Source organism: Megalops cyprinoides, chromosome 9, assembly GCF_013368585.1.
Source record: "Megalops cyprinoides isolate fMegCyp1 chromosome 9, fMegCyp1.pri, whole genome shotgun sequence".
Taxonomy (NCBI): Eukaryota; Metazoa; Chordata; class Actinopteri; order Elopiformes; family Megalopidae; genus Megalops; species Megalops cyprinoides.
The window spans coordinates 12,421,411-12,434,304 of record NC_050591.1 but is presented as its reverse complement, the minus strand read 5'-3'; the positions used below and the strand labels follow the sequence as shown (position 1 = coordinate 12,434,304).

The 12,894-nt window shown below is 41.8% G+C and overlaps 1 protein-coding gene across 1 annotated transcript in view; it reads left to right on the top strand.

Annotated features, from left to right (window-relative positions):
- LOC118782926 (metastasis-associated protein MTA1-like) overlaps positions 1-12,894 on the top strand; it is a 46,480-nt gene that overhangs the window by 21,979 nt on the left and 11,607 nt on the right. Inside the window, exons 6-18 of the mRNA XM_036536550.1 lie at positions 987-1,104; positions 3,024-3,126; positions 3,699-3,798; positions 5,011-5,199; positions 5,588-5,662; positions 6,395-6,453; positions 6,589-6,704; positions 7,361-7,512; positions 7,962-8,148; positions 9,237-9,323; positions 10,385-10,543; positions 11,055-11,090; positions 11,657-11,688. Coding sequence (XP_036392443.1) covers positions 987-1,104; positions 3,024-3,126; positions 3,699-3,798; positions 5,011-5,199; positions 5,588-5,662; positions 6,395-6,453; positions 6,589-6,704; positions 7,361-7,512; positions 7,962-8,148; positions 9,237-9,323; positions 10,385-10,543; positions 11,055-11,090; positions 11,657-11,688 — 1,413 coding nt within the window. The remainder of the gene's footprint in view (positions 1-986; positions 1,105-3,023; positions 3,127-3,698; positions 3,799-5,010; positions 5,200-5,587; positions 5,663-6,394; positions 6,454-6,588; positions 6,705-7,360; positions 7,513-7,961; positions 8,149-9,236; positions 9,324-10,384; positions 10,544-11,054; positions 11,091-11,656; positions 11,689-12,894) is intronic.

The window sequence follows — 12,894 nt, the reverse complement described above, 5'->3', positions numbered from 1 at the left end:
GCAGACATATGCTCGCTCTGCCCCCACTCCAAAACGTTTTTTTGCACGGCGGGGCAGGCAGCTGTGTAGCTCCTCTCCGCCGACCCGCGGCGGGCCATCCGCCCGGCTATTTATAGCGCAGTGCTGGAGGCCCCGGAGACGGCGCCGGGAGATGCTCCACTTCCCTGCTGCCGGGGGTTCCCTCTTCCGCAGCAGACACCTCTCTGCACGGGTTCGGTTTCTCTCCCCCCCACCCCAGGCGTCTGGTCACATGGTTTCAGATGCTGCTCGGTGTGGAGGATTGGCTACGGCGCTACAGTTCACAAAGGCTGGATTCCCCCACTAGCTGCAAGTGCTCAAGCCTGACAAACAAAGCAAAGCAATCCCACTGGATGGGTTATGTAGAAGGAGATGAGCACCAGCTAACAGTGTACATGTCAATGAACAGTTTAATACTGACACTGTGGACACTGGGTGTTATGTGCATGGGGAAAAGGAAATTATGTCAAAGACTAGAAATTTGCTTAGATCATGCACTCTGGCCTTTCCGCATCATGCCACACTGAACAAATTTCAGTAAAGGGGGCCTGCCACTTGTCTACTGTAGTAACTTCTTGATCAGAATAGCCTGGGTCATTCTTTGACTCTGGAGGATTGGTTGTTGCAAAACAATGGTGGTCTGAAGAGCCAAGTATGTGATTAACAGACTGGATTTAAAAAAAAAAAAAGACAGTTGACTTCCTTCTCCAGAACTGAGATAACATAGCAAATCTGTAACAGAGCATAAAGCACTAAGTGTGGAGTGCCAGATCATCTCAGGTGACAGAATATCTTTACTGATCCTGCGGTGTTTCCCAGGTTTGTTGTGACTGAATAAGGGCTCTATCCACTCTGCCCTAACTCCTGCAAAGAATGCGGGCCCTAGGAGCTGTTGCGAATGGGAAAGGTGTCACTGCACTAGGGTGTAAATGTCTCATATTTATTCCCTGGTCTTTTTCTCATTGCAGGACTGTTTTTTCTACTGCCTGGTGTATGATCCCCAGCAAAAGACTCTTCTGGCCGACAAAGGCGAGATTCGAGTTGGACCTCGGTTTCAGGCAGACATCACTGACCTGCTGAACGAGGGTGAGGCCCAGCATAAACAAAAAAAAAACAAAAACATTTGTACCCTTCCAAAATGTACTGAAAGTGTAAAATGTAAGCACTATTTTTATCTATCAATATGTGTGTCACTATATTTTCAATGTCTAAAATGTTGCCATTGTCATACACTTGAATTTCTGTTCTCCTGTTTAAATTGCATAATTAAGTACATTGCAGTGCTATACTATAATGTAATTGTATGTAAGCACAACATATTTTGCATTGCTGAAACCATATTTCATATTTTAGAAATATTTCAGCATGTGTTTGATGTTTAACATTATGTTCTCATAAGTTTTACAAAAATCATGTGCATGGCTGGGCAGCAGTGTAGCATAGTGGTTAAGGAATGAGACTTTTGACTAAAAGGTTGGTGGTTCAATCCCTGCTAGGACACTGCTGCTGTACCCTTGGGCAAGGTTCTTAACTCAAAGTAATTTAATTTCCTCAGTAAATATCCAGCTCTATAAATAGGATAACATTGTAAAGAACCCTATGTAAGTTGCTCTGGGTAAGAGTGTCTGCTAAATAATGTAATGTATTACCATTTTTCATTGCTATCTGTGATCATGGAGAAATGCAAGAATAAAGAAGAATGGGACCTCTCCAAGTAGAGTGCACTCCATTTATGAGAATCACATTTTGACTCTTAATTCCTTTATGTGTGAAACTGAGGGGGCAGTTTCACCCGTGAATTAGGTTCAGGCTAATGTTGCTGTCACAGTGGGGTGTCGGTCAGGACACAGGAGTCAGGTTCCAGGTTCAGAATTTTATTCAAGGTTTCGTGGGGTATGTGTGGAGTGTATTTGTGTGTGTGTGGTTTCCTGGAAAGATTCAGGAAAAACAAAAAATACAAAAACAAAAAGAATTGATGGATCATATTGTGAATGTGCAATATACAATGCCACATGATAATGCAATTACAGCAATTATAAAATATACATTTACCATCTATGCACGATATGTACAAGCAGGCATTCAGGCGATATTGCAAAGTACATTGCACTGGGATAGCTATACATTGTATATTGTCCCATATCCTTGGCCCTGTTGGGGTTCTTATTGGTGGCCAAAGGATACAGACAGGTCAGAGGGCAAATGGTGAGCTGGGGGCCGTCCTTGGGGGTGTGCCTGTGCCCCGCGTTAACCTGCAGGGGTCCTGCTGATAAGGGGAGCAGCAGGACCGGTTTGGGCAGGTTTCAACTAAGTTGTAAACAAAGCATCTGTGAGACGTGGGGCTTGTGTGCACAAACAAGGACTAAGACATGTGGCCCTTTTCTACAATGTGTGAGCATTTTGCATGGGCTTATATTAATATGTTTTGAAGGTTGTGATCGTTTGACGTGACTGATTCTTTCATGCTGTTTATAGACAAAGTGAATTGAGGTATTTGTGCAAATGAGGTCACGAATGTCTAACACTGATTTGTTGTGCAGTCTGAAAAAAAAAAGATCTTAACCCCTGGTTGCTAAACTGTGCCTCTCATTGCATTAGTGGTACTTGGCCTTTCTGTAAGTGGTACTTGTGCAGCTTGCTTTATATATGAAATTTTGCAGCTGTATTTTTGTCTGGAAAATAGAGAACATGAAGCCTGACTGGTATGTCTGTGGATAGGAACATCAGTGTGTGGCCAAGCATCAGCTTATCCCCTAAAATTCTCTTTGTTTCTGGAGAAGAATCCTCAGACCCTCTTTTTAAAGCAGCTGTTGTAAGTGGTAATGAATATGCCAGAGCAAATTTAAAATTAGATTATTCCCTCTGCTGCCAAAGATGAGGAACTCCCTGGTGTCCAGCACCAAAAACAAACATGAAACAGAAGTCACGCAAGTGTACGCCACTTAGTCTCAGTCCTGATACAGCAAGAGAGGAGATTTTTGATACAACAGTCCTTATTTTGGCAGGAGAAGATGATGGGAGGAACCAGGCAGAGCTAGAGACCAAGGTCTGGGAACCAGAGAGTCCACTAACAGACAAGCAGATCGACCAGTTTCTGGTCATTGCACGGTAAGCAGCTCTTGGCTCTGAACCTAAACAGCATATTTAGGCATGAATTTTGTACACCTTAGCAAGGTACTGTATTTGTCTATACTCAGTAAAAATCTCATTGCAAGCAAGGGTTGTGGTTTGTGTGCTTATTTTTTAACAATGTGATGCAGTGGTTTAGCAAATTGGACTCAAATCCATGAGTTTGTGAGGTGGGATATCATTGTTGAGTTACCTGCTTGGCAGAAAAAAAAATGTGAATATGAATTTGTAAGACTGAAAAATAGTAAATTCATCTCTCTGACTTTGATAAGTGACAGTTATATAATATCTCATATCAAACAAGAATTACATGATTTTGCATGATGTATACTGTACTATGATGTCATTTCTTGTATTACTCATATTATACTGTAAATCAAGTAAAGTAAAATCAAGGTCTTGCCCACCAGCCCGGAGTCAGATTTTAGTCTCTATCAGCTTCAAAATAGGAATAATAGAATGGTAGTATGTTGGTAAATTTTAAGACAGAATGAGATGCATTGTTTAGCACTTGTACAATCTTTCTGGGGCCTCATTACTCATTTCTGCAGCTCGGTGGGCACCTTCGCCAGGGCCCTGGACTGCAGCAGCTCTGTCCGCCAGCCCAGCCTTCATATGAGCGCCGCAGCTGCATCCAGAGACATTACCCTGGTAAGAGGTTCTGTCTCCAGAGATGATACCCTGGTAATACCCCATTTTCCTGAGGCATGACACTCATTATAGCCCCTTTGTCTGTATCATTACCCTGTGCGAGAGCTCCTTTTCTTGAGAGAGAATCATTCCCTTAGCAAGAGCCCCTGTTTCTGAAAACATTAGTGTTGTTAGAGCTACTGTTTCTTCAAACTTGAAGCTGGGAACTTAGCTAGGCTCCACGCTTAAATAGCACATTTGGGCATGAATTTTGTACACCTTAGCGAGGTACTGTATTTGTAAAAATCTCATTGCAAACATGGGTTGTGGTTTGACATAAATCAGAAGCTGGGAACTTAGCCATGATCTACTCCCTTACAAAATAACTATGGGATAGCTCGATTTGCGTCAGGGTTTAGTATTAAATTGGTGTAATTATATTGAGGAGACCAGTCATACTGGATGTGAAAGTTGGAACATCAACAGGTGGTTTACATCACTTTTATCCTAATTCAGCAGTGTTAAACTAGTGCTAAACTGCCAGAGGAAAGGTACATGCAAATCTAACAAAAGGCAAAGAAAGTCTTTATTATTTGTATTTAATTAGCAAAATTTCATTTTTTTTTCTTTGGGTATAACAGTGTCAGCGCACTGCTGTGCAGGTCAGAATCCAACTCGTGATTCATTTTCAAATGCTGCTGCCATCAACAACATAGGGCTGGGTGGTATATCGACTTTTTAGGGTATATCGATATATTTTCAGACGAGATCGTATGTATCGCGATTCAGCCTAAAAATACCAAGTTATGATTTTTGGTCCATATATCACCCAGCCCTACAACAACATGCAAATATGAAAGGTGAGTAAGGGTATGTCAGTAACGTTTTCAATACCATTTAAGCTTACTTTATTAGTCCCAACGGAGTCTACGCCTATTTGTCTTTGTGTTTACTTTGTAGTTAACATTTCTGTGAGCTACGTTAGCACATAAAGGTAGCAAGTAGAATAAAATCAATCATGACATAAATCCGTTGACATATACATTCCAAACATGGTGATACCTGACAGTATAGGAAGTTGCACATAGTTATGGCGTAGGGAGGACTACAATAACAGTTTTAGTGGATTTTAATGATTAGAGTAAGTACTGTAATCCCTCTCACTTTAATTTTTTTCTGGTCTGATAGGCATCTCATAGCTTGCTTTCATCTTGTGTGTCCCATCTTGGACAGTTCCATGCCATGGACACCCTCCATGCCACTTCCTATGACATGTCCCAGGCCATCATTGCCCTAGTGCCGCAGGGCGGGCCCGTCTTGTGCCGGGACGAGATGGAGGAATGGTCAGCGTCGGAGGCCAGCCTCTTTGAGGAGGCGCTGGAGAAGTACGGCAAGGATTTCAGCGACATCCGGCAGGACTTTGTAAGTCCTGCACAACTGCGAGCACTCTGATTGGCTCTTTCAGGATACCATTTCAACAGAGAGGTCAATGATACAAGAAAAGCAGTTTTGTACTTCCAGTACTTAGAATTCAACCTACTTATTGTTAGGCAAATGAACTACAAAAGTTGTTCCAGGTTTCAACAGCTCGTACATGAAAGATGATACCTTGTGAATGTTGCAATTTGAATAATTGGAACTGGGCCTGGCATTTGCATATAAGAGTGGAATCCATTTACTGCATCACTGTATTTTCATGTCATTGTCAATCTATAACACACATAACATAGATATGCCGTCATTGTTGATCTTAGCTGTTGTTTGTTAGCATGCCATTTGTGTTGTATCTTATACATATGACTTTTTTCAGCTGCCCTGGAAGTCCCTAACCAGTATTATAGAGTATTATTACATGTGGAAAACAACTGACAGATATGTCCAGCAGGTCAGTGTTTGTTAATTAGTGCATGAATTTGTGTAATTATAATAATATAATTCTGCATAAATGTAAATTAATATACATCATGCAGTTATGAAATAAATTACGAAACTATTTGATGTACATGGAAAAATACAAAAATATCAGTTATATTATATGTCTATTTGGGTGGAAGAATTTTGACATTATTGAAGCAAAATTTATACATTTTATCTAGACTCATTGAGACTTATTCATCTATAATGTTAGTTAAGATTAATTAATTATGTTCTACGCAAAAAAGTGACAAAGCTTATAAAAGACACAGAGCCACCAGTTTTGTTCCAGATTTAAAAATGAATTGTATGTCATGTTCATGTATTTCAACTGTGATAGGTTGTTTTGTTCATATATAAATTCTGGTTGCACAATTTTATTGGAATGGCTAAAAAAAACACATCTTGCTGAAACATGGTACCTGGAGCAGTTGCAAAATTTGTATGTAACAACAAACTCCAAGTAAATTCCAAGTAAAAACAAATTAATGAATACCCAAATGTTTGTCATGTATACAAATTAATAAATTTAAAATAAACAATTTTACATGAAGATTCCACGTTCACAAGAATTGCACACTGTTTCAAGTTGAGTGTTGATCCCCTCAACTCATTTGTACAATAGTAATTTGTACAATAGTAAACTCAATATGTTCTGGAACAGTAAAATCACCAAAGACCATTCTTTCTCCCATTTCCACAGAAGCGCTTAAAAGCTGCTGAGGCAGAGAGCCGACTGAAGCAAGTTTACATCCCTAACTAGTAAGTGCACTCCCTGCTTGGTGCATTCAGCCAGGCTATGCCAAACCGCAGTGATGTATGCAAGTTGTGAAACAGGACTCTGTAGTCCAGGGTGTTCTTGGCTCATCCGAGTGATTGCGTTTTCCTTCCCCCTAGCAACAAGCCAAACCCCAACCAGATCAGCACCAGCAACAACAAGACGGGCCTAGTGAACGGGTCGGGGTCCCAGGGCCAGGCGGGCTCCTCCGGGTGGGCGTGTGAGAGCTGCTACTGTAAGTGCACCACCTAAAGTGTCGATTTGGATAAACTGCTGCAGAATGTGATCGGATTGGGTCCCTTTTCCATTTTGTTACGCATTTGTTATGCATATGCCACAACCCCTCTGTGCAAATGGATGTACAGAGTGGAGCAGTGGAACTGTAGGGCCTTCCGTGTGGCAGTGTCAGGATTGTCCTAACCTAGATACATTTGAATATTGACTGGCAGTACCAATTAGTAATCAGACACTTTGCATAGAATGGACTGCTGAAACCAAAGTGTTACTAGCATGACTCTCTCCAGATGGAGGTGTCGTGACATGTAATGTCAGCTACTTTCTTGGACACATCTCAAATAATTTTGGTTTTCTTAAAGCTCAATACTTCCACAGAAATTCAGTTTCAGCAATTCACTTGGAGGGAAGTACTTGTGACACTAAAATGTGTCATTTAAAGACATCCACCTAAATTGATCCAGTAAAAATATATAAAACCACAGGATGTTGCCCAGAACGATTGTGTGCATGAAACAAGTACATCAACATGTAGAACGTGGTGAGACGTTGATGAAGCTATGAGGAAATTGACATCCATTCTTTATCATTCACATGACCTGACAAAGTTTTTGTTGATATTCTGGTCATGTTTGCGTTGGTGTGCTTGTCCAACAGCGATCCAGTGTTATCAGTGGTACTCCTGGGGTCCCCCCAACATGCAGTGCCGTCTGTGCGCCACCTGCTGGAATTACTGGAAGAAGTACGGGGGACTGAAGATGCCCACGCGGCTCGAGGGGGAGAGGGCGGGCCCCAACCGGAACAGTGTGGTAAAACGACACATTGCCCAGTACTGATTTCAGATCAGGCTTCTTTTTTTTGTCTGCATAGAAGATATTTGGATGGGTTTATAGTTTGGTTAGCTGCTCCTGGCTCAGATCTTAGATGCGATAACACTGATCTTTAAGAGTGACTTCAATGACAGGGCCAGCTTCCTCCTCTGGGAGGTGTTTTGATTGAAAGCCACGGTGCTGTTCCTTCAATGTCTCAGGTGTTGCAGAACATTCCCTCTTTGGCTAAGACACTTGCTAATTTCAGACTGAAGGTATACTCTCCTAGATGCTGATGTGGGTGAAGGTTGATGTTGTCGTAAAAAGTCAATAAGGAAACATGGTGACATTTGTGCATTGAAAGGACTCTTTCATTGTTTCAGTACTGCAAAGCTTGCTGTCCCCTCGTGCTTGCTGAAACGTCATAGGTGGCCCTTAACTTTTTGCAGACTCCATTCGGCTACTGGGTGAAGAACACCAATCCCAAGTACACTCTGAAGACCAAGCAGGCCTTCTACCTCCAGACCACCTTGCTGACCAAGATCGCCCGCCACCTATGCCTGGCGCTCCTGCAGCCCCGCCGGGCTGCCCGCCGGCCCTTCACACCCATCAACAGTTCCGCCATCAAGGCAGAGTGTGAGGATGCCATCTCTACTAATCCAAAATTACAATCCCAAACTAACTGCAGCAATCCCACTCACAAAAAAGCAACCATCACTGGTACCAAGCAGAGTTTGCAGTGTGCTAAAAATTTGATCTGAATAATAATTGATCTACATTAGTTGTTGTCCATCTTGTCTGATAACAAAGACATTAGCACAGAGTGTATACCTTTATGACTTAAAACAACCATTTTAATGCAGATTATCTCAGATGAAGTACAATTATTGCTTCAGTAGTTTGTAGATACCCTTGTACTGAGTCACTTGTAGTGCTTGTAATCACTACAAGTTCAGAGTACATGGTTCTCCAAATCACAATTGAAAAATGTGTAGCTAATCCTTGATTACAAACAATAAGAGTGAATAACCATTCATTCCAGCTGGTCTAAACAAGAAATTAAACACGCTACTGGTGTTATTTCCTAGTCCCAGAGATACACATTGCTAAGTGGCCACAGCGACTGTGAAATGTCTCCAGTGTTGTGCAGTTTACAGGTGAATGTTATCCCCTGTTGTGCAAGCATTCCAACTGGTCTCCATTAGACTGACCGTGATTACAGATTGGTCCAATTCAGGTTGTGCATTCATTGACATTGTGAGCACTGCTTTAGTTGCTCAGTAGTCTCCATCAGAGTGAAAACCCCTCTGATGTCTTTGATAATTCACTGCAAGTTAAACATCATAAAAATGTTTGATGAAAGGGTTTATTTTTTTTCATTGATTATAAAAGAGGTAATTTTCACAATAATAACCTTCTCCCCTGTGCCCTCTGAGAGTGGCTCCCTTTATTTTAATAAATTGTAAAAAAGCACTGAAAAAAGTTTGTAGGTCTTAACAGGTAGAACACATCTGAACAAGTTCTGCCTGATCCTTAACTAAAAAATAGCCTACTGTCATGCTCAAACCCGGATGTTGATATATTACTAAAAATACCTCACTTAAGGGTATGACAGGAATGTTGTGCCTTGAGGTTCTGCCGGTGTCAAGCTTGCTCAGTTTAGTTGAACCTTTCTTCTGTGTTGCTGCTACTTTGGGTCTGACTCTCATTTCATTGTGAATCAGGTTCAGCCAGACCAGAGGCAGCCAGGCAGGCGGTGAAAATGAAGCCCATCGTGCGGAAGCCGCTGGAAATGATTGTTAAGTACCTCGGTGAGTCACTTATCTTTCTACACAAGGCCTTTGCATGGCCATTGTGCATTAGGGGTGGTGTTGGCAAAATTTGTCCAGGGATGATGGCCAGAGCACCCCAGCCTCAAATGCGGACTTTTTAAACTTTATTTGTAAAGTTTAGAATGCCCAGTGATTTTTTTCTCCCATTTTTCAGTGCCTGGTTGTGTCATAAATATGCCCATTTCTGCAACCCCCACTGACAATCTGGGAGGGCACATATAAATACGTGCGCTCTGCCAAAGCTTGCACAGACAATAGTCGGAGGAAGACACTTCAAGTGCAGCTTTATATGCAGACTCACATAAAGGCACCTGACTTACCGGAGGGGTCGCTAGTGAGCAAGAAGATGGACAAATTCCTGGCCAACATACTCACCCCATATCCCTGGCAAAACAAAGCCAATATCTTCCTCTGCTGTGGGCCCCTGGACTTCGACAGCTGACGGCATGGCCGGTATCAAACTGAGGGGCTCATCCTGCGCTTGAAACAAGCACTTCTAACAACTGAGCCACTTAGGAGCCCCTCAGATGCAAACATTTTTGTTCAGGCTTTCCGACATGAGGCTGGTGTCACAACTGTGCTTCGAGGTGATGTCAAAAGCAGGAGTGTCCCCCTAAATACGCCTGACTACTTCAAGCCATGAGAGTCTACATAAAGGCTTGCTCACCCCTTCAGCTAAAGAAGGCTTTTCATCAGTGAGCCTTTTTCTCTGTAATTTCAAATATGTGATTCTTAGAAGGGTTCAGATTACAAGGAGGCTAATGCCCCATAAGAGACTTCAGCCATCTGCCCCTCACCCAGTGAGTGCAGGTAATATGAGAAAGGTTCTTTATAAGAGCCAAATCCTCCCTTCCAGTGTATTATTCAGTGCTTACATTCTCCTCTCCGAATGACATATATGTCGAATGCCTGTGGAACCAATTTGGTAAAGTGCTTTGTACATGGGTTCAACAGCAGTTTTCAGCAATTCTTAGATTAATGTCCGCTGTGCCCCTGTGTGTCTGTCTCTCTGTCTGCCTGTCTGTCCGTCCATGCTTCAGAATCACACCCGTACGTGAAGCCAGAGTCATCCAAGGCGCCTTCAAGCCTCTCTTCGCAGGCCGGAGGTGGTACCCTGGCCAAGGTGGTCCCGGTCATCAACCACGGCTCCACCACCATCCTGGGCAAGCGCAGCTACGAGCAGCACAATGGGGTGGAAGGTCTGAAACCCCCCTCCTCACCTTAAACTTTCTTCACAGACATATAAGAGCACTGAAACCTCTCATTTTTACAGCCACGAGGAGACAGTTATTCACAATATGCCACTTTGCAGAAGTGCTAAGAAAACTGCAGATAACACAGAAGGGTCTTCTGAGCCATTCTCTCAAATGAGATAATTCAGGGGAAAATTCACACCTCTTCTTTACAGAGCTTATTCGAAATACTCTGATCAGTATTAAGGCAGTGGTCATATTTCATGTTGCATGAAACATCTTACTCAGGAATATGACCGTATTTAGGGTCAAGAGTATTATCTGGAATACCTTGTGCATATAAAGGTAATTAGAAACAAATTTATTTATTTATTTGCCATACATTTATAAGAAAACACATACTTATATTAAATGCATTAAGTGTCATGAATCAGTCACTTTAGAGGCTTTACAAAAAATTGTACTTCATGAATCTAAATCTAGGACTTCCATTCTGTACTTTGTTCTTCCTTGATAGGAAACATCAAGAAGCGTCTGCTGATGCCGCTGCGAGGTAAAATACCATCCCTGGCCTCCTCTAAAGCATCCATTCTTGGGCTAATTTGTTAAAAAAAAAACTACATTTTATCATTATAATTGACATGTACATAAGCCTGTATTAAGCATGACAGAAATTAAATGCATGGCCCTGTTCTGTATTGAATGCCTCCGATAATGGTAGCAATGCAATGAAGACTGAGCCTTTTTAGAGCAGACACCTCAGCTGAAGTAAAATATGTTCAAAAAGGATCTCCTAAGATAGTGTAATTGCTGTGTAACTGATTTGTAGTCACTAATGTGAAGAGAAGGAAATATACAGAATGCTCAAATGCATAGGCCGAGTATTTTCATGGTGAAAGGATAGGAGCCACGGCACCGAAAATTTGAAAATAATCACCCACAGATAACCCACAACGTTTAAACAGGACTAAAGGCATTTAACATTAACGTAAACAGCACATAGGCACAGATTTGACCACTTGAGAAAATCCAAAAACTGGTTAGCCTGGATTTGACTGCTCAGGTTTATTTGGGTTTGCTGTCTATTCGATACTGACTATTTCTTCTTTTGCATTCCAGGGTTTCCAAACCACAGTCAAGTAAGACCAGCTGTAAGTACTATATGCTGTTATACTTTATTTTGACTGTAGTTTATAGTGTTCCAATGGAAGACTGTTATGGAATCAAAATAGTGTCAGTGTCAATCGTGCTTCACTTGCCACTCTTTCCCTCTGGAGTGAAATACTAATACAATGCATGCCATAGCCACGTTCCTGGTTTTTGGGCCAATCATGTCATTATATGGAAGGGATTCTGAGTCGCAGTAGTGTTCTCCTACTTTTCTGGACTACCCCCGTATGTCACTTTTACATTTTGAATTTGAATTTTCACATTTTGAAATTGAATTGAGGAAAGCGCATACAGTTTAATTGAAAATGTACATACATCTTTATTGAATTTCAGATATGAAATCCAATATCTTGTGAAATTCAGTCATGAAATTGCTCTACTTAAGATGCTGAAATTCAGAGTCAATCATTAATCTAAGCAATACAAATGGAAACGTGTTCAATTCATGTTCCTCAGGAGACATGGTTTTCACTCCAAGGGCAATGGCACTCTCTCAGTTTTGACGAAAGGGTGGAATTTGGAGAAGAAAATGCCAGACATGTTATTGAAAAGAGAATTTACATGTACATTTTTGTCACTTAGCAGATGCTCTATCCAGAGCGAGGTAAAAGATGTAAGTACATTTAAAATTGCAGTTACATTTTTCCACATCCAGCAGACAGTTTTATCTAGAGGAACTCCCAAAGTCGATCAAAAAGTGCATCCAACAAAAGTCCACACAACATTACACAAACATGCAACATCCAACAAAATTCCACAAAACATTACCCCACCACCTATGAACAAGTGCCAGTGCCCAAACACATGGCCAAAATCACAAGTGCGCATCTGGGCCAACACACATGTGCAACACAAACTACCCAATAGAAGAACTGTACCATTCCAATACCAACACCAACACAACATCTGAAGTAAAGCTTCCACACATAATGAATGTGATTAGATGTACATAGCTAATAAGGATAATTAGCAGACACAATATGCAATAGTGATGTGACAGGGCCTTCACCAGGGGTCTCCTTTGAATGACTGGTGCAGATAGACTCCCGCATCTTTGTACGACTGAGTCTTCATACGGCAAGGCTGAGAGACAAGGTGCCCTTGTGCTTCTCGCTGCAGCCTGTGGAATGGGGCAGAGCTGGATGTTTGGGAGGAAGTGGATCATCCAGCTCCATCGAATTAATCTT